The following is a 20,247-nucleotide window of genomic DNA, read 5'->3' as shown; positions in this document are numbered from 1 at the left end:
TACGATACGCACGATTGACGTTTGTTACCATAGTCGGCACCAACGCTAGCTGCTACTCTGGATGAGAAACGAAAAGTTTGGAATTGATGTTTTCTTCTCAAGTTGGCTAGCGGGGCGATAAGAACTTTGTTAGAAAAGGATGCCTATTGTTAAAGTACCCGTTATACATAAGTTTGGAATAATTTCACAAAGGTAATTTTGTTTTTTAAGATTTACATTCAGTTGAGCAATTGTTGTCAAAGTAACGTGTTTTTATTTTTTTTAATTTATGCCGTTGAGATAACTAATCATAGTATAATATAATTTAAAAAGTATACACTTATTTTATAACCTTGACATTTACTAACTGTGCAATAGGATATCATAAGGTGACATTTACTGTTCCTAAAGAAAGATCTTTTGCTTGTTGATTGTTATGACTCAAAATAATATTTTTAGTCGTATAAATAATTTTGTATTAATCTTAGGGTATAGTTATGACCTAATAATTGTACTATGTTGTAGCCAAAGGCAAGATTTGCAACAAAGACTTCTGCAACAATCGTACGATGAAGGTAATTCAGGGATTCTTCGTCCACCATCCCACAGCAACCCTCTTGAGGTTTCCGAACAGTTTGTTCAGAAGTTCAACCGGGCTGTTTTAAAAGAAAAGGAAATACTCCAAGAAAAAGCCAACATGATGTTGCAACGATCAAAGGTACACAAACAATTTTTTTTATTTTAGGAAATTTTCAATATGGTTAATATCCCAAATATTCTGCCTTTATATTGTAACACTTGATTAAAAACCATAAGTTCGATACGTTTTTTTAACACAATACACAAAAAATACCCCATTTTTTGTTATGATTTGTTTAATGCCAAATGTAGTTTATGTTTGTTTTCATTAACAACAATGCAATTGTTATTGTAGATTAACACCAATTGAGCTTTGCTAAGTAATTAAACTGTAGTTGTAAGTTCAGTTTTACATATTGAAATGTAGAGGCGATGTGGACTTGCAACAAATGGTGATGGGCACCATGTTGATTTGCCACTTGCTTGGTCAGAACTTGCTGTGCTGGCTCAGTGCAAGGGTAAACTACAGGAAGGTGACTTTTTTGTTTTGTAAATAAGTTTTTACTGTATATATATATATATTTATATGACAACTGAAAAAGTGCTTCTTCTAACAAATTTACTAATTGGAAATTGGAATACATGTGTTGCATACACTTTTACACAGCACCATTCAACCATAACAAATAGTTGTAGCAGTTTATTACACGTGACATACAAGTGAAAACACAATTTTGTAATTAATTATAAAAAAAACAGTTTTAAATTTTTGTTATCCTAAACTAAGTAAATATAGGTATAATGAGTGATGAATTTATATATGAAGATGTTTTTTACTGTTTGATATCCTAGATAGGATTAAGGGTGCAAATTATTTTTCCAAACTAGCTACAGTTTGTTTTTGTTTGTTACCAGTAAAACAGCAAACATTTGTTTATTGCATTAAATGTTGTTACTTTGTACTGATTGCATTCAGATTGTTTCAACATCCTCTGTTTGTCTCTTGACCACGCTCCACTGCAAGAGGAAAATATCCCCACTTTATTTTTTCTGGCTGAAAGCTCACTCTACTGGCTTAGAACCGATGCATTAAAGCAACCACATTTACGCTCTTCAGAAGTAAAACTGTTAAAGGTAAGTGTTTTAGTATACAAAATGAAATTTCTACATATGCATATTTGTATAAACTTATTCAAAATTAAATGTAAATACGAAGAAAAGCAAAATTTGTTTTTTAGAACGCTATTTCTGTTTCTTATTTATTTTGTAAGTTGTTGTATTGTCGGTTTTATGCCAAAATGTAGTTTTATGTAGCGCACAAAAACAATTACCGACCACTGCTTTTCTTATCATTAATGACATATTACAATACATTAAATAAGGCGCCCAATTCATCAACCATCAATCAAAAAAACAAATGGTGCTTTAGTCAAAATAAACCAACAAGTTAAGCTAAATAAGATGTACGGCTTAATTATTGTGAACTCCTAACTTAATACCTGGCTTTAACCGCAGATGGCACAACTTGTGTTCGCCCGCCTGCTCTACCATCACTTGTCCGGTCACCTGCGCGGCATGGCCGACTTCAAGAGCCGCCTGCACGTTTACCTGGATGGCGTCAAGGACCAGCAGGGCCTCTACAAGTCCTATCCGGGCATCTGGCTTGCCCTACGCTTTGTCAGCAGGGTAGGAGAGATTGTGGTGGGACCGTACGCCAACGCTAAAGTAAGTGTACGATATGTGGGCGCAGTTTTAAGTCTATTTCGTACCGTTGTGAAGTCATCTTTATAGGTAGCTTTGTACAATAATATTTAAAATGTGGTAGTTTACAGCCAAAATAAAGACTTTCAAACTAGAGTGGTGTTTTCACACAAGGGAACCGGTCATGTTGAAACATATTTAGGGCGCCACCCCGCATTAAACTTTGTTAAACACAATAGAACTGCAATATGCAGCCTGTCATCGTCGGGCTGTTGCTGAGGTACAACAAGAAAGGTGGCTGACGATTTTTTTGTGATACCAACAATTGTGAAAAACAATACCTTTATATTCGATGTTGACACAGCAGTGTTGTAATGACTCAAGTCAGTGACTAACTTGTGCACTTAAGTCACTATTTTCAAATGACTGGACTTGACTTAAGTATTTTAGAGAAATGACTTGATTTTGACTTAAGTCAACTGACTTGGGTTAAAATTGAGGTTTTGTATTTACCATTTTATTATAAAATTAAGCTATTTATCTTAGTTTTGCACATTAAACGATTATATTGCTACATGTCATTTATTGTTATTTTTTAGCTGAATTATTGCTTATAATCGGACGAGTTTACCATTTTAATGGTTAATCATTTTATTATAATATTAGTGGTTTGACTTGGAGATGACTCAATGTAATAATGACTTGCTATTTTTTAAAAAGATTTGACTTGGACTTAAGTCATTTCACAATTGGCTTGACTGGGACTTAAGTCATTTTAAACTCACTTGTTTACAACACTGTGACAAAGTATACACTTGCCTGTAGAAGGACGCAGAGCGCGTTGCCGAATCGGTTCCCGGCTTGGCTGCCTGCGTTTACCGGAGTCTCTGCGTTTGGCGATGTGCCTCGACTACCAAGATCGGCATAAAGAAGGCAATCCTGGCCATGCTTCTCGCTTCCCATGAACTCCGAGACCCCGACTGGTTCGTACTTCGTGCTATTTGCTCGTTGGAAAATAAAAATGGGGAAAACTTTTCAGTTTTGCTGGCAGTAAATAGGTTCAAGCATTAAGCGGCAATCTGGATTGCTTTGGAAATACAAATACGATTGCGATATGAGGACTACAGTACTCTAAGAATAAAGTTTTATATTTAACATAACCTTAAGCTGTTTACCATACGATTAAATTACTGCAATGCATCTATGTTCAACGAATCCTTCATTTTTGTTTATTTATTAGGATCAACGGGTTTATTTCCGTTTCGCTTCTGGGCGAAGCTGCCAAAGTGAATCTGACCGTTTGCAAATCGCTGCAAGACCTGGCGAGGGGCGTGCAGGTAACTTATTTTGGTTTACAAACATTACCAAAACATACTTTCATGACTTTTTTTTACTTTTCGAAAACAAATAAATTGAACTAACATGACATTCTCGATTATTCTGTTTGGTATTGTTCTATTGTTTTTTGAGAGTAACTGTTTGAAATTTAAAAAATAACTATATTTCGTACAGTTGTTTTACTCGATGTTATTTTTCTAAGTAGTTTCATAAAAACTCTGTATTGTCAGTTATCAGTTAGTTACTGTTTATCATTCATTCTGGGAAATAATTATTGGGTCTTAATGATAAAATGCGTACTACACTAACACCAAGCACAAAAGTTAACCTGATATGTGGAAAAATATTTAAATACCCAATATATGGAATGAAAGAACCGTTTTTAGCAGCCCGAGTCATTTTTTCATTTTTTAGTTAAACCACTGGAGTCAAAGCAAAGTCATTCTCCCAAGTCAGGTCATTCGTCCAAAGCGTTAGGTCAAGTCATTTGAAAACAGAAGCCTCGGTTTTACTACACTGTTTGGTTGCATATGAAAAGCGTACACGATAAACTCAAACTTGCGACTTCTTGCTTTAGGTCGCAGTCACTTCGGAAGGCCTCGTTCAAACCGAGATCGACCATTTTCCGTCGGGAAACCTGAAAACAGGCCAGACCGCTCGATCCGCCCCCACCGGAACCACTGATCAGCAGGAGGGGAATACCCGAGAGCGCACGGACGATCGTTTTCAGGCCGAGATTGACGGACTCGTCTCGGACATCAACTCGGTCATGAAGAGTCAAACCGACAGCGAAGAGCCCGGCAAGGTCGCCCTGGAAAAGTAAGTGCCTTATTCCAGCAGTTCGTAAATGTGTGCCTCGAGAGATTCTCAAGTGTGAACTCTTGTAGTTTTTTGAAAGAAAACTAATCGCATGACATCCAGGCTTGCGAGATTCGGATGAACGATGTTTAGTAGATAATTGATAATTAGGGCGATTAGATTTTGACTTCTGAAAAAGTCACAATTTGTTTGCACGGTAAGTCAAAATTTGTCAAAATTATTTCGAGTTAAAATCGACTAAAAATGCACATAATTCGTTTACAAAAATAAAAAAATATTATAATCAGCTGTTTTAAATTGTCGTTCAGCTAAAATTTTATTAAAATTCGTTCAGCTAAATTTTTTTATAAATACATGTTTTACATATCGTTGGCGAACAGTTATTTGTCAACACATCGTGCATTGTAAATGGTTGTGTAAGATCGGACAGTCGTCAATATTTATTAGGGTTGTTCAAAAAAACACTTTTTTGTCAATTTTCAGTGGGGACCCCCTGGAATTGTTAGTTTGCGGCTAAAAACCCCACAAACCAAATCTGAGCACGTTTGGTTCAGTATTGACCGTGCTACGTCAATTTGAAAATTCACATTTGGGAAAATAAATTGTCCTCCCCCTAAAAAAAATTTTTTTTTCTTCTTGTTGTACATTGCTTTGCAATTGAATAGCCATAAACAAATCTGTTTTGCAGTAAAAAAAGTGAGTAGTCATGGTACAAATGTCACATTTCAAAACATTTGTTAGTCTGTTTTGTACGAAAAATAGCTTTTTGGCACATTTTTTTGACCTTTGAATAATTAATTGATATAATTGTGTGAAGACTAAATGCACTATTTTATTAATTTGATGTCATGTGTGCTGCATCTATTTTATTTTAACATTTTAAGCCATTTTTCATACAAAACAGCCTAACAAATGTTGTTAAAATGAAACATTTATACAATGACTACCCACTTTTTTACTGCAAAACAGGTTTATTTATGGTTATTCAATTGCAAAGCAATGCAAAAGAAGAAGAAAGAAAATTTTTTTAGAGGGAGGACAATTTATTTTTTCAAAAATTTTAGCCCAAATCTGAATTTTCAAATTGACGTAGCACGGTCAATATTAAACCAAACGTGCTCAGATTTGGTTTGTGGGTTTTTTACACGCAACCTAACAATTCCACTGAAATTTGACAAAAAAGTGTTTTTTTGAACAACCCTAATATTTATACTAATTTTATCCAGGCCTTTGAAAACTACAAATCCATATTTTAAAAGGTATTTTTGCGTAGCCGAGTAGCCTAACCTATATTGAATTTTATAAAACTCCTTGTCTTCATAAAAGTCAGTCAATGGCCAGACAAAAACTTGACTGGACACAATCAAAAACGTGATACTGTATTATAATCAAAAATAAAAATGATAAAAATATTTTTCATTTCGAACAGCTTATAAGTCTTGGTATGGTTCTAAATTCAATTTTATCAGGGCTCAATCGTCATCACAAGCTACGAGGCAACCAACCGCTTCCACTGCCGAGTCACAACCACGGTCTAAACTGGAGACAGGCAATTTGGACAAAGTCCGACAGGTAAATAGGTCTAGTGCAATTGCGATTAGATGTTACGAAAATACTGCAACTGAGTGAAATACGCCGTTAAAACCATACAATAAACTGCAAGCTCGAGTGTATTCTTTGTATTTTTTTTATCACCCAACAATAACTATATGGTCATTTTCAGAGCGCTATACTCTACTGGTATCCGCGGTTTTGAAAGATATACGAAACTTCGGATGTTAGTTGCAGCAGGGATATAACACAAAATAAAATACTGTTATTAAAAGAGCAAAAGTAAAAAAAAGTTTAAACAACAAGGGCTTTGCTATATAACTACTAACCGTTGAGATACAATTTGATAACGATAACCAACAGCTTTCTCTTTGATTTTAATTCATATAATTTTCATTTTCCCAGAACGAGGTGCAGTCTGGAATCGGATCTTGGTGCTGGGAGACCGTTTACCAGTACACCCAGATCCTGGCCGACACGTGTCTGAACGGTTCGTCGTCCAACATCCAGAAGATGGCGCTGTTGGGAAAGTGGCAGGACGCTGACGTCACGACGTTCCGGGCCGGTGCCGCCAATCCGTGCGTGGAGAGCTGCGGCCTGGTCGACCTGCTCGAGTACAGAGGACCCCAACCCGGTCTGAATTTAGACTTGCACATGAGGGTGAGGCCAATTTTTTTTTAACTTGAATTGCCTTACAAATAAATATGCTATAAGGCTTAGTATATACCAGGGGTGAGCAATTATTTTTAACCGCGAGCCACATGAGAAACTTAAAATGTTGTGGCGGACCGGGTCTAAAATAGGATCCCAAATACGCGCAATATGACGTCATACTCTGACCCACACTAGATTAAAACCTCCGTTTGTATTTTCACATTTTCGTTTTTTGCTATCATTAGTTGTCATCGTTTTCGTTTTGCAGTGTATTTAATCAGACTAAACTGAGCTAAAGCGTACTGTTTTAGCAATAAACTTGCGTGGACTTGCTGTTTACTAACTTTTCGAATATTATGTATAGTGTCACGAGTGATACGTCATCAACGAAATGCTGGCCTAAATATAAAAAAAGAGAAACGTTCATAAACGGTACTCCTGGTAGTCATTACATTTTTTTGAAATTTTACGATTCGAAGAGCCACAAAAAACATGCCGGCAAGCCGCAGTTTGCCCACTCATACTGAAAATAAGTTATTTTGGAATTTATTTGTTTGTCCAACGTTTCGGCTAACTATTCAAAGAGCCTCTTAAGGAAATGACACCCGCAGTTGTCGCTCTTATCGCTTTTTATTTTTGAACGTTGTTTCGCGCATTTTATCTCCCGTTTTTGTTTTTGTGTCATTTTGCTTTGCGTTTTGTTGGTCGTGTGTCTTTCTGAATAGTAGTTAGCCGAAACGTTCGACAAACAAATAAATACAAGAATAACTATTTTTCAGCATTGCCTTACAAATGTTTCAATACATTCCCAATACTATATGTTCTTATGTTTCAGTATTTATTATTCAAGAGATCACAGTGACATTAGAGCGGCTTTTACTTTAACATAAAATGTAAAAAATTAAGACTCTCTATAGGAACAATGCTTTTTTGTCTTTCGAGTCTGCAGTAATGTCTTGATGCCTGATATCATAATAAAAGTTAAATATGTAAGTTCAACTGACCACTTTGAAAGGTATCAAGCTATCTTTTTCACCAATTCCTCTCATGTACTTTTAAGGTCTTGATCATATTACTTCATAAGATCACTTCATAAACAGTCAAGTATTGACATGGTCTTGTTTACTGGCCAATTTCTGTACCCTTGAATTGTGATGCCAAGCCCCCAATTTGACAGAACTACGAATGGACCTGGGTTGTACGATACGGAGCGTTGTCAGGCCTGGCCAAGTTGATTCACACTCTGCACGGCAACGCTGAAAGGGACGGAATGAGGTCTGCCGCCTGGTCGCTCGTCATGGCCTTGCAGGTAGATTCTTTGCGCATAACTACATCAAGTTATTTTTATATCTACATATATGTATATATGATATTACCTCCAACTTGTGCTTCGGTTTGTTTAATCAGTGCAATTGTATATATTGGCTTATAAGGGTTGAAAAAGACAACATAAATCGAGATAAAGATGAAGAAAATTAAACATATTAAAGCCACCCATGCAAAATGAAGGTTTTCGCACAATAAATCATTTTCTACCCGAACAAAACTTTTTATTATATTAATTTGATGGAAAAGTACGTAGTACAGACCTTGTGCTGTAAATAGTTCCGCTTTCTTGAAAATGAAACATCATATCTGTCGAACTAACCTAAATCACATGGCAGTCGAAAATTTTAGTATACAAACAAAGCCTTCAGCGCTAGAAAATTACCATAACAAGAACATATTAAATACGCCCACGACGACATTCGAACTACGAACCGCTGTAATTGCGCATACAGATAACCCCGGCTGTATACTCGTACTTAAGCATATCAATAGTTCAAAGTGAAACAAAGAAGAAGGTGCAAAACACCGAACCCAGAACAGCTGTGTGATCTTCAATAGCGCGAACACCAATATCCGCCCGGACAAAAAACGTGCGATGACCACGGTTGTGACTACAAGTGGGCCGGTTTTAATCCGCATTTTCGTTATTTCCAGGAGACGCCGACCAGCGAGGACCGCGTTCTGGAGGCGCTGCGAGTCGCGCAAGTCGAAGTTCCGTCAGGGGAGAAGGCGGAAAAACGTGTCAGGTGAACGAGAAGGCCTAAGGAGTTACAATAGAAAATGTTGCTGTTTCAATGAACCATTTTCCTGTTTGCCTGAAAATCGATTGTCTTGAACGAATCTAAAAACGCCCTTCGACATCAGCTATATTCTATGTTATAGCTTAAATTGGACTGTCACTAAGTTGACTTAGGAAAAAACATTGCCGTTCCGAGGGAATCCGGTGTACTAGAATTAAATTATCACGTTTGAACCAATCAAGGTAAAATCGTGATTTATTATATTGTGTGTGACAAAAGGGCGCATTTGCTACGATTGGCGCGTTTTGCACTAAACAATTTCCCGATTGCTGAAAGAAGTGGACGTCAGCGATTCTCTTTAAATCTGAAATTGGTCAGTCACTAAATTAATTTGCTAAACACAATCTACGTAAAAACAGAGTTGAAATAAACGGTTCACCACTTCCCAATACTTTTTCGTTTACGATATAACTAGAAGTATTTCTTGTTAAAGTTTGCATCACACTATTGGCGAGGAAGCGATGGCAATTAATTAAGAGAGTCTTATCAATTCCGATTCGGCAATTTTGCTCAACTCCGTGAAATTTGCGAATATATGAAGTCGTCCAATTTAATAGTAATCTTGTGTGTATGCTGAAGACGTAAACACACAAATGTAAACACGTTTTGAATAACTTTTTATTCATTTTTGACGTGCTGGAAATGGCACTGATATGAGTGCATAAAAAGAAGGAAACTAAGGAGAAATTCACTATCTCAACCGGGGTATAGTTAGTGTACAGCGATTAAAATGTAGGTCGTTGAAATTACTTGATAAGGCCGAACCAAGTGGATCAGATGTTAAAAATTAATCGCGGTATTGAGCCTGGCCTACATTGAAGTCAATATTGCGAAGTGATATTCAAATGGTTTGTTTTATCGCCAACTCTACTTCCATATGGGCTTTGATATTCCTACTATACGTCCAACCAAAACCACCAACCGTTATGCCTTAAACATATTTGTTTTCTAAAATGTATCCACTGAAGCGTCTGGACGAGAATCGCCAAGGCCCTCAGCGACGTGTACCTCGTGCCGCTGCCCCAGACACCCAAGGCCAAGAGCTCCCCCGACCCTTCCGGGACTTCCCCGAGGAGAAATGCCCGCTTTCATCCCGCGCCCAGCAGGGCCGAACCCCGTACGACCCCAAGCCCAACAGGCAAGACGTCGCCAAGAAAAAGCAACATGACCAGACCTACCATAAGGTAACTTAAGTAGCTGTCTTTCGCCCCAAAACGGTTCAAACTCAACGATAAAAGCATTTCATTTGTGCTGATTGTGGCTGTATAATCTGTGACCGTTTATTTGGCTTTTATCACTTTTTTAAAATATTAACATAGTTTGTGACCGGCAACAGCAATATCGCGCATTACACATTGCACACATTCAGTCATTCCGGCTTTAGTTAGGGTAACAAGCAATCGAAAGCCGCAGGTTTGATACTATTTTGAATGTGAAACCTCGAAAGCATAAACGCTCATATTGTATATGCGAAACTGGTTTGCATACTGCTTTACAGGCTCACGGTTTTACCTGTACGGGGAATTTGTCGCCGAACAGGTCTCTCACGTGATTAATTGTCGGGTAAATTGCGATAAATCCACCGCATTGCACCATTAGAGGAAATACCACGTTAAGGCCACTGCTTTAAATGCTGCGTAAAACAGGACGACACGTCTGTTTTTTTAAGTCCTGAATTGAAACATTACGGGCGCGGTTTATAAAATATATGCCTAATCAACAATAAAAGGATTGAAATATGAAATAAAATACAACATATACGATCTTACTTTACTAGAAATCTTTTAATGGTTAGTTATATTTGTTAACAGACATGCTCGCTATAGGCGATGAACAACTATAAAGCATTATGCTACTAATGGCCGCGCGGATTCACAAAGTTATACACATTTTTAGGGAAGATATTACGATTCACACCACGGTCGGTTTATCGGCGCCCGACTTCAAGACGAGAACGAGCATGGACCTCACAAGGGTGGTGGCGGATCAGTGGAGAAAAGAAATGATACGCAACCAGAAGGTAACTTTTGGGTGCTGCGGTAAAGTTGTGGTGTTGCATGTAGTTATATATACAAATATATAGATGTATTGATTTGGAACATCAAATGGTAAAATTAAAAAAAAAACACTGCTGCGATCAGGATGCTGAATTCCGAGATTGTCGACATATACGAAACAAACAAACGACCAATTATTATGTGTACCGAATACACTTGGTCGCTGAGAAACTTGATTGTAGACTTCGCTTGGCACACGAGAATAAATGAAAAGATCCATCATAAAACTTATATCTTTTTTTTTATATGTTCAACTTAACATGGGCCAAATTTTACCTTTGTAAAATTGTGGCATCAACACGTAAAAGTTTTACTCGTTCTCAGCTGAAAACCGTGTTTTGCAACATTTAGATTTGCATTTAGCACGTATTTGGCGCGAGAAGTGCGAGGTTTGCATTAAATTGTAAATTATTAAAAAGCCACATCTTCTTTTCTAAATATTATTGAAAACTCAGATAATTTGTTGTTTGAAATGAGATGCTTTTGCACAATGTTGTATCCTAAAATATGTGATTCTCACACTCACACATATGTTTTCTTATACAGCTTTGAGGCTATTTACAAGAGAACCCCCGTAATACGTCAGATTTCCAATTTTGCGCAGGTTGAATCTCTGAAACCCAACAACGTAACAATTTAGAAGAGAGTTTCGAGATTACATACCTTATTGCGTATATTCGGCACACCTATACCAAAAAAAAATTCGGCACACCTATACCAAAGATATATGTTATTCGATATAATAGACCCATGAACAAAGACTAAGCAGTAAGCAGCCTTTTACAAAATGAAAGAAAATAACCTTGGCGGTATTACAGTCCATTATCTTTTAATTTTGCGGTTTTACGGATTTCCTAAAATATCTTAAGCCGTACAAACTCTAAAAGTTGTACTCCCTAACGGCAGTGGACCGGGGACAATTGGGGCTTTTGAATAGCATTAGGAAAATTAAACCTCACACTTTGTATTGTTTTGCCTTTTTTTTCAAAACCGCAGCCGAGATTCATTTTTACTTGCGAACCGAGACGTTAATAATGACGTCAGAAACAATAATAATTTGAACAATGGTGGGTATAGAACAGGGTTTCTTAAACTTTTTTTACCGCGTACCCCTTTTTGGCTCCGCGTGGACCACGGTAGTCAAGGTTTTTTTTAAAAAGTTGTCATAAATTGACGTCACAATCAAATAGACATCAGAAATAACCTGATTTTTTAAATAAAATGTAGTCTAAATATACATAAAGTGCTAAAACGTTTTATATTCAATTAAACTATTTTTTTTTGAAAAATTGATTACCTCTTAAATACACATTATTATTGCAATTTGGCCTTGATGGACCACTAAAATCAGTTCAAGGACCCCCAAGGGGTCAATGGACCTCAGATTACTAACGGCTGGGATAGAGCGTACATTCTTTAGCGTACAGCCTTTTCGCTTTGTATATAGATTAAAACCATTATTGTAATTGTAAAGCAGGGTTCGGCAACCTTTTTGTAGTCGCGGGCCAAAACTAAACTCAGAAAGGTCTCCCCGGGCCGCACAGAATGATAACTAAGAATTGTGTTATTTTCATGTTGCAACAAATGTGAATCAGCCGGGCCACGGATCGTTTTGGCACTTAAAATATGTTTAATTACGTTTACGGAGGCAGTGAAGTGTTGGCGCAAAGCGCGAAAAAAAGCGAAGGTTTTGTTTAAAATTCGAGTTCACATGTCGTTATCCAAACTACTTATAAAAGTGTAATAGAACTAATTTGAGGGAAGGCGATAACATTTAAAGTTAATCTAGCTCAGTGTTTGTTAGTTTTTAAATCAAGGCCCACGTCGCGAGCGAAGCGAGCGCTATTTTTTTAGGGTATTCTGGCATTTTAAATTTCAAGTTTTTATTACATTGCCGAAAATAAAAAAATGCTAAAAAAATACATCGATCCGGCCCGCGGACCGTAGGTTGCCGACCCCTGTTGTAAAGTTTAAACCCGCTAATTGTAGTCGAGTTTGCTATAAAAAACATTTCGAAATAGGAGTTTCGGCTATTAAACATATAGCATACAGGTTTTACAAAATATTTAATAGTAGGTAAATTCACAATGTTACACCTGGAGTACTTCGGACGGTCAAAATGTCTAACTTTAAGTACATTTTCCGAGGTAATTTTAAACTGATCAATAAAACGTAACGTTAAAAAAACGCAAGTAAAAAAAACTTGGATAACACTGCGGTACACTGGCGTGGTCCGACATTTGCTTACGGTATTTTTATATAAAAATTTAAATAGGACGGCGGCTTAAAAAATAAATACGCGCTCTTCTAGGAGGAGGAAGATCAAATGTTAAAACAGCTTGAAGACAAAAGGAAGGAGGACGAGATGCGCGAAGAGGAGATGATCAGAAAGAGGCAGGAGAAGTTGAGAGGCCGACCCACCATCAAACTGGCTCCCTACCAAGTCATTCCGCCATCCACCTGATCACCTTACCTATATCTATCACCTAACAACCTTACCTGTATGTACTACTGTACAAATCCTTCACTGTTGTTCGTTGTACTTGTGTGCAAGTTGCGCTGCCGTTTTCAAAAATTAAAGTAAACTGCAAATCCCATTTTCGATTTCTTTTTTCTGATATGTTTATATAAACTTTTCGATAAAATTTATTGCGCTATAGTGCTATTTCCTTTTTACGTATAGCTTAGTTTAAAGAAACATAAAGCCCATATGATGTTCTGGAATATTTATTGTCATTCGAAGACACATTAAAAAAACGCCACAGGAAAGGGTTTAGGCGCTGAGACAGCGCGTTACGCGTAACAGACAAAAGCGTCGAAAATGGTATTTACATTTGATATCATAGCTTTTTAAAGCTTGCTTTGGTTAGCGAAGAAAGCAATAGAAGTAAGATTTACACAGGTCATATTTACAAAATTTGTCACCCCGTCAGGTTGAGTAACCTGTATCGATATTTTGTCAGCAATCACTAAGCGCTAATTGGATGACGTCAAATGTCCAATATAATTGTACATTTGCGCTGGTGCTTATAAAGTGATCCATAGTAAACAATTTATAAAAGGGGCTCTTAAACTTTTTTCAACAGGAACATCGAAAATGTTTGGTTACTGTTGACCGGGTTCGGCTTTAAATTTTTCAGAAAAACATTATAACTTGACGTTACAGACAAACATACTTAAGAAACATGCTGTTTTTGTTCGAACCAATGATCAAATACTTTTCGAGGTAATTTAAAAAAATCTTTTGATTTTTAAAGTATGAACAAATATTTTAATTAATGTTTAAAGAACCCTGGTTTGGAGCATTGCTTAGGCGGGGAAGATATCACTAAAATACACAGATACTTAGCTATAAAATTGGCAGTAGGTCTAGTATGTTTTTATATAGTATTTACATAAAAAGGTGGTCAGAAATCTATTATACATAATGCTTGCCCCCAAAATAACTGGGAACAGAGCGCCATACTTCATTAGAAAAATAAAACGATATATTTCGAACAGATTTACAACATACCGAGTCCTCAAACATGTGCCTGATCTGGTTGCACACTTTGTGTTAAGTAAACAGATGACAAAAAAATATTTAGAGCAAAAATGACAGGCTTAACAGTGGTCGAAATGCGAAAAAGTACCAAACAAAATAGCAAATTAAATTTCCTAGTTGAAAAAACATCCCAATTTCGAAATATAACAGTATAGCATTTCCTTCGCACCATAAAGCGTTATTGTTGATCTGATCTCTTGTATCATAATGTTGTTTTTTAACAATAATTATATTAGCTATCAATTATAAATTGTTCTTTTGACGAAGATTGTTATTACACGTACCGAAGTGTTAATAAACAATTCAGGCAATCTTTACAAGGAAAATTAACTTGCAACCTAATGAAAATAATATATGCAGTCAAACAGCCAAACGAGAATAACAGTGGAAACAAGGCGAAAAAGAAGTAAACAAAGCCCGCATAACGCATAACACGAGACTGTGAAAATGCAAAGTCATACGCGATGAGGAGGCTGTGGCTTTATTCTGGCCAAAAGATAAGCAGTTGCAAGAAGTATATCTTGCATAACGTTTATTAATTTAACATGATTGTGTCGCCCGTGATTCTAAACTAAAACATGTCAAGTAAAAAAAGTAATGTTTTTAAGATTACTAAGCAAAAACTTGATTTAGTGTTAGAAGGTTTGGTTACGTTTGGTATACTTAATCTATTTTTTTTAGAACATTTTCCTTTTAAGCAGGGGTGAAAGGTAAAAGTGAAACAACTTTCTTGCCGGAACGCATGAATATTTTAGAAGATGACGTCACAAAGTTACGTCACAACGGAACGTCCTAAATAAGTTACTTAGAATAACCTGAGGTTATCCTTCGATTTCTTGCCCAAATATGCAACTGAAATATCTAATTAAATACATTCAACCTCACAAAATTATTTTACCATTTAGTAGCGTTCCGGCTTTCTTTCACCACAGCTTTTTAGTTAGAAACCACTGATTTGCGATTGCTATAAAATCCGCACCAGTATCTCCAGGTATCGAATGAGTAGTTTAACTTGAAAACAGTTATCGTCTCAGACGTGATAACGTCGTGCATCCCAAATGAACGTAAATGCCACATAATTAGCCTGCGTTAAAGGACTAAACCTAATATTTGTATGGCAACAAGTGCAATCAGCAGAGTCACACTTCCAATTGCTCGAACGCTGCCGCATTTTGCTGGGAACTTTACAGTGGCGTTGTACGCAAAAGAATCGTTCACAACAAGTGTGTAGGTTAGTTTCAAGCTGGTTCCTTTTGGTAAGGTCACCAGTTTTTGCATGGAATGGCCATCGAGCGACTTCAAGTCGGTCTTAACTTGCTGTTTCTTCTCATCGTATAACTTGTAGTCGGCAGCCCTTGTGCTGGAGCACGGATGATTCACAGAAAACGACCGCTTTTTGCAATGGTAGTTACCGACAGAAAGAACTTCCTTGCATTGGGATACGGCAATCGTCGACTGATGTCTTTTCTGGCTGAACGAATTTGCCCTAATCCTTATGTCATAGGTTCCAGAAAGTTCTGGCTCGCTTGATGGCAATTGCACCAGGACGTCTGCAACGATATCGCTCGACCGATTACGATACAAGGTCTTCATATGTTTGTAAACAACAAGGGTCAAGGGGGTGGCGTATCCTATTGGCACCCGATAGCTAATAGTAAAGGTACGATTGCAGCAGTCTCGCGACTTTAACATAATCGAGTATTGACACATCTCATGCGTGCTAAATTTCGATTCAACCCCTCTATCGAAGCAGGTTGGAATCTTCGTTTGGACATCCCTTGTATGTGCTCTGGGTGCGATTCCGGGCAAAAGAAAAGCCTCGAGGAAAATTTGAAAATCGTCGCCGGGATTGACTGACTGATTTTGAGCTTTGCCGAAATCATTGTAAAATAAGGTTACGTTGTCGGTGTGGTTTAGCAACTTTGTCGGGCAGATGTAGATCGTAAAAGAACCGCGCGATTCTTTGCTGGTTCTTCTAGCTATTTCGAGCTTATATCCGTACACAAAGTTTGGCAATTCGGTGGTCCATATCACACTGAGCGCGATGCTGTTATTGCCTTGGGCGCCGTTCGTCAGGTACCACGTGGTTTCCAGTGACGCTATTGCCGATTTGTTTTCACTCGTAACGTTGCTCTGGCCTTCGACCGCGGACAACTCAACGCACTTTGTTTTTTGATCGTTGCACGTCACTGACTGCTGATCGGAAGTTGAGTTTCCGGTTAAGGGATACGAGCAGTTACTAGCCACGGCCTCGCATAGAGCCGCTGTGCATGTCAGCACGGCGATGGTAAAACACAAAAAGTTCATTGCAGACAAACTATACCTAGATGCTGCCAATGTAAACAGTGCGCTGTAATAGCTGGCTCGTACAACAGAATTCTACAAACTTCACGCTTTAAATAATTATAGGAACATTGTGATTAGGGATTCATCGGCAATCGGTGCTATTCATAGTCAAATTTATACAGTTCAAATATGTTAGAGCTCGTCTCGCACACTGGCGAAAATGAAATGTTTAGGAATTACTAAACAAAATATCTTTGAAATGGTACCCAACCTGCGGGTGTCCACTTTAAATTTATGATTGCTTGACTTCAAAAGGGATTTAAAAGTAAATTGTACAGCACCCCTAAGCATACTTTACAATGTTTAAAACAAGTCTGGTGCAAACATTTAGAGATGACTTTTCAACTCTATAGTCATTGTCACCTTTTCCTTCTCAATGTAGCTCTGTTCTACCACAGGTTAAAAATGCGATCAAACAAAACGGAAGAACACAATCTGATAATTTTAGCACTAATTCTACTACAACTATATTTTAAACCCAAAACAACTGCGGCCAAACCCTCTACCTTCCTGCGATACGTGACTTGAATTGTTCAGTCGTTTCCTCGCCGACAGAAGTGATTATGAGAAAGTGCAATTATAGTAGCGTCACGTTTTTTCTGCTATTTAGAATGCCCTCGGCGTCATACGCTTAAATACGATATGAATATATTTCGAGTTTTTTATAACCTGCTTAAGAAATAAGTGAACTGGAAGTTAAAACATCAATAAAAATCGTTAAATCCACCTGTACCAATACTCGATGGTAGATTGTTGGCAACGAGTAACAGATCTATGGGCCTATTGATATTATATCAGCTTATTCGGTTGTTCAGTTGCGTTTGTAAAATTCCCTCAAAATAACGTACTTTCCAGATATGGCGAACGAAATTTTTGGCATGACCTAAATGTTTATCAAATGTCCAAAGTTCACAACAAATGAATTACAACTGTGTTGCGTCATACCGGTCAAAAGTGTCAAATAAGTTTACACCGATTTATGTAAAACATAACCGATCTAAGCAATTTTATTTTTGCGACTTCCTCGTTACATTGTATTGCACAGAACAGTTTTGCAACTCAACTCAACTAAAATATTGATTTTATAAAAAAAAAAGAAAAAGGGAATTTACCGCTTTATAGGAAATTGCTATCAATACTAGCGCTGAAGGGAAACATTTTTCAAATACGATAAATTTATATACTGAAATATACTGTTGCAGACCTCGCCAAGAGAAACTCTTGTCATTTAATATACGAGAACAATTTTAAACCGCTAAACACTCGAATTGAATTACGCTGCAGAAGACAGTCTTTAATTTTATACTCGCAAAACATATTACCCAAAACATAAGTTAACCTTACTGTCGCCTTATAACGCACAGCACAATACACAAGTATAATAAACGTGCCTCAGTATCTACACTGGTATAGTGTGTAATAAGTAATATCCTGCGACGCTAAGCTTTTCACCATCGTCGCCCCTAATTTGTTCGAGCGCCTTTCCTTAATTTGGCGCCTGATTTTCCCCAAGCCACCCATTAACTCTATTTAAATTCAATATGAGCGCGGCCTAAACAATGATCAGGCGAATGTGGTATCATTTTTCGAATAAAAATTTTTCCAGCAAATTAACTTCATGCTTAATTTAATTTTAACAAGCCGGCAAAACAAAATGCTTCATACTTTTCAACTGAGTATTTCATTTCACTTTACGCATGTTTTATGCTAGTCACAACACGCTATAGTTTGTAGTAAACGTTAATTATAACTTTAAAATACAATTTGCAAGTGTAAGCATTCGCGGCAAGTTTAGCAAATACATTTGTGCCTGTAATATTTCAGCGGGCGTGCAAAATCGCTGGAGTTTATGGGTAGAAACATTAAGAGGGCAAATTTGCTTCGCCTGAGGCTGCAATGCATTTCACTTCGCAAATGCTAAGGTTTCAAAAGTTGGCCAGCAGTATGCTTGCAGCGGTTGGTGCAATTCTTAATGTGATTAGATATTCAATCTGTATTTCAACCAAACTAAACTTTGACTATCAAAAAGCTTAAACGATGCGTGAGAAATAAAGCATGGTTCAGGGTTATCTTTTTTATTAAAGGCATATTTGTTAAAAAAGCTAATTAGGAACATGGGGGGGGGGGGGCGCCTCGGGTTATGGGTCGGAACCCGATCCCACATTACCTGATTGAACGGCTCCATTGTAGTTGGTGGATTTAGTTATCAAGGAAATTCCTTTATTGGTTCTCGAAACAATCAACGGCGCCGCATGCATTTTAGGTCACACGTGGGGATTTTCCAGCCTATAAGCGAGTGAAAGTATATTATTGGCCTACATGGTCCTTTTTTGTCTTCAGAACGAAATAAATTTTGCACTTGTGCGGAAAAAGCTTTGGCCGGTCACTGCAGACTTTACCGGGTTTTATATATATTATTTTATAGCATTTATCTACATTGTGTTTGTTAGGTATTGGATGACTATACATTGAACAGGTTAATCGGGTTTTGCAAACTTAACGAAGTCTGGAATCCATTTTATTTTATTAACAGTTTTCGCGACCCGCGACACCCGCACTTTACATCGCATAAAAAACGTTAAACATCAAGCAAAATATAGATGTATTTGTAGTTGGGAAAGACGAACAAGACCCTGTATTAACAAACGAATTAAATATCTACTGTAACCTGTAAGTTTATCTGAACATTTCAATTACTTTTACTTCAAATTACTATCGCCTCCCCTTGGCAAAATATTATTTTTAGATATCGTCTCTTGATGGCGCCCTTTTGGTTAAATAACCTCTAGTAGGTTTGGCGAAAAGTTGGTTTTAGGGTTCTTTATTCCTTTTGCTGACCATTTAGGTATCATTTTGAGTTTAACCTTATAGAGAATCGAACAGTTCTACTCTTTCGGTTCGGGTTCAAGGATTTGTTCGCAATCCGGTTCAGTTCCGGTTTTCGTTCGGAGCAGTTCAAACGGTTCAGCTTCGGTTTGACTAAATGTATTTTTAATACTGTCTTATAAGGTTCCGGATCGGATACAATATGCGTTCCGTTAAACCTAAAACTGTTGGTCAATAAATGTATAACATTGTTGTTCAATTGCTATTCGTATTTAATCTAAGTTTCGTGACGTATTAAGAAACGAACAACTTATTGTTGAACTATGTGAAAGATACAAAATCGTCATTGTTTTTAAAATGATTAATTTGTTTTTATTTTTGTTTAAAAAAATATAAAATACAAGTTGTGACGTCATGCTGGTGTGAACGGCTTTTTGATAGATTGGGTTCGTTTAGGGTTCAGGTTATTTTAAAATATTTGGTTTAGTTCCGGTTCGGCCCCTTAAAACCTTACAAAAAACGCTTCAGGTTAGGTTACGGTTCGGGAAAATTTGGCTTAAAACCGGGTATTCCGGTTCAAGTTCGTTTCACTGGCTGCGTTATAGCCTATACCGACTATTGGTCCTATTGTGGTTTTATTCCGAACTGTGTATATTCCGACCTTGATGTTATTCTTATTTCTGGCTTATCGCTGGAGAGTTTCAACAATTGAGTTAGGGTTTTG

The 20,247-nt window shown here is 37.2% G+C and overlaps 2 protein-coding genes across 2 annotated transcripts; one reads left to right on the top strand and one right to left on the bottom strand.

The window, feature by feature from the left end:
• Positions 1-68: 68 nt before the first annotated feature.
• On the top strand, positions 69-13,366 carry LOC146164643 (transmembrane protein 232-like). The gene is made up of 15 exons (XM_083382222.1): positions 69-192; positions 505-697; positions 986-1,091; positions 1,535-1,692; positions 2,074-2,283; positions 3,085-3,242; positions 3,500-3,596; positions 4,175-4,416; positions 5,886-5,988; positions 6,373-6,627; positions 7,799-7,930; positions 8,605-8,696; positions 9,719-9,934; positions 10,647-10,770; positions 13,119-13,366. Exons 1-15 carry the CDS (start codon positions 140-142, stop codon positions 13,269-13,271), a joined length of 2,292 nt encoding a protein of 763 aa, XP_083238348.1. The 5' UTR covers positions 69-139; the 3' UTR covers positions 13,272-13,366.
• A 1,961-nt stretch (positions 13,367-15,327) lies between these two features.
• On the bottom strand, positions 15,328-16,658 carry LOC146164642 (uncharacterized). The gene has a single exon (XM_083380778.1). It carries the CDS (start codon positions 16,656-16,658, stop codon positions 15,441-15,443), a length of 1,218 nt encoding a protein of 405 aa, XP_083236904.1. The 3' UTR covers positions 15,328-15,440.
• Between the last annotated feature and the right edge of the window lie 3,589 nt (positions 16,659-20,247).

The sequence above is a fragment of the Ascidiella aspersa genome, chromosome 2 (genome assembly GCF_963924565.1).
Source record: "Ascidiella aspersa chromosome 2, kaAscAspe10.2, whole genome shotgun sequence".
In the NCBI taxonomy this organism is placed as follows: Eukaryota; Metazoa; Chordata; class Ascidiacea; order Phlebobranchia; family Ascidiidae; genus Ascidiella; species Ascidiella aspersa.
This window is presented reverse-complemented; position numbering and strand designations above follow the sequence as displayed.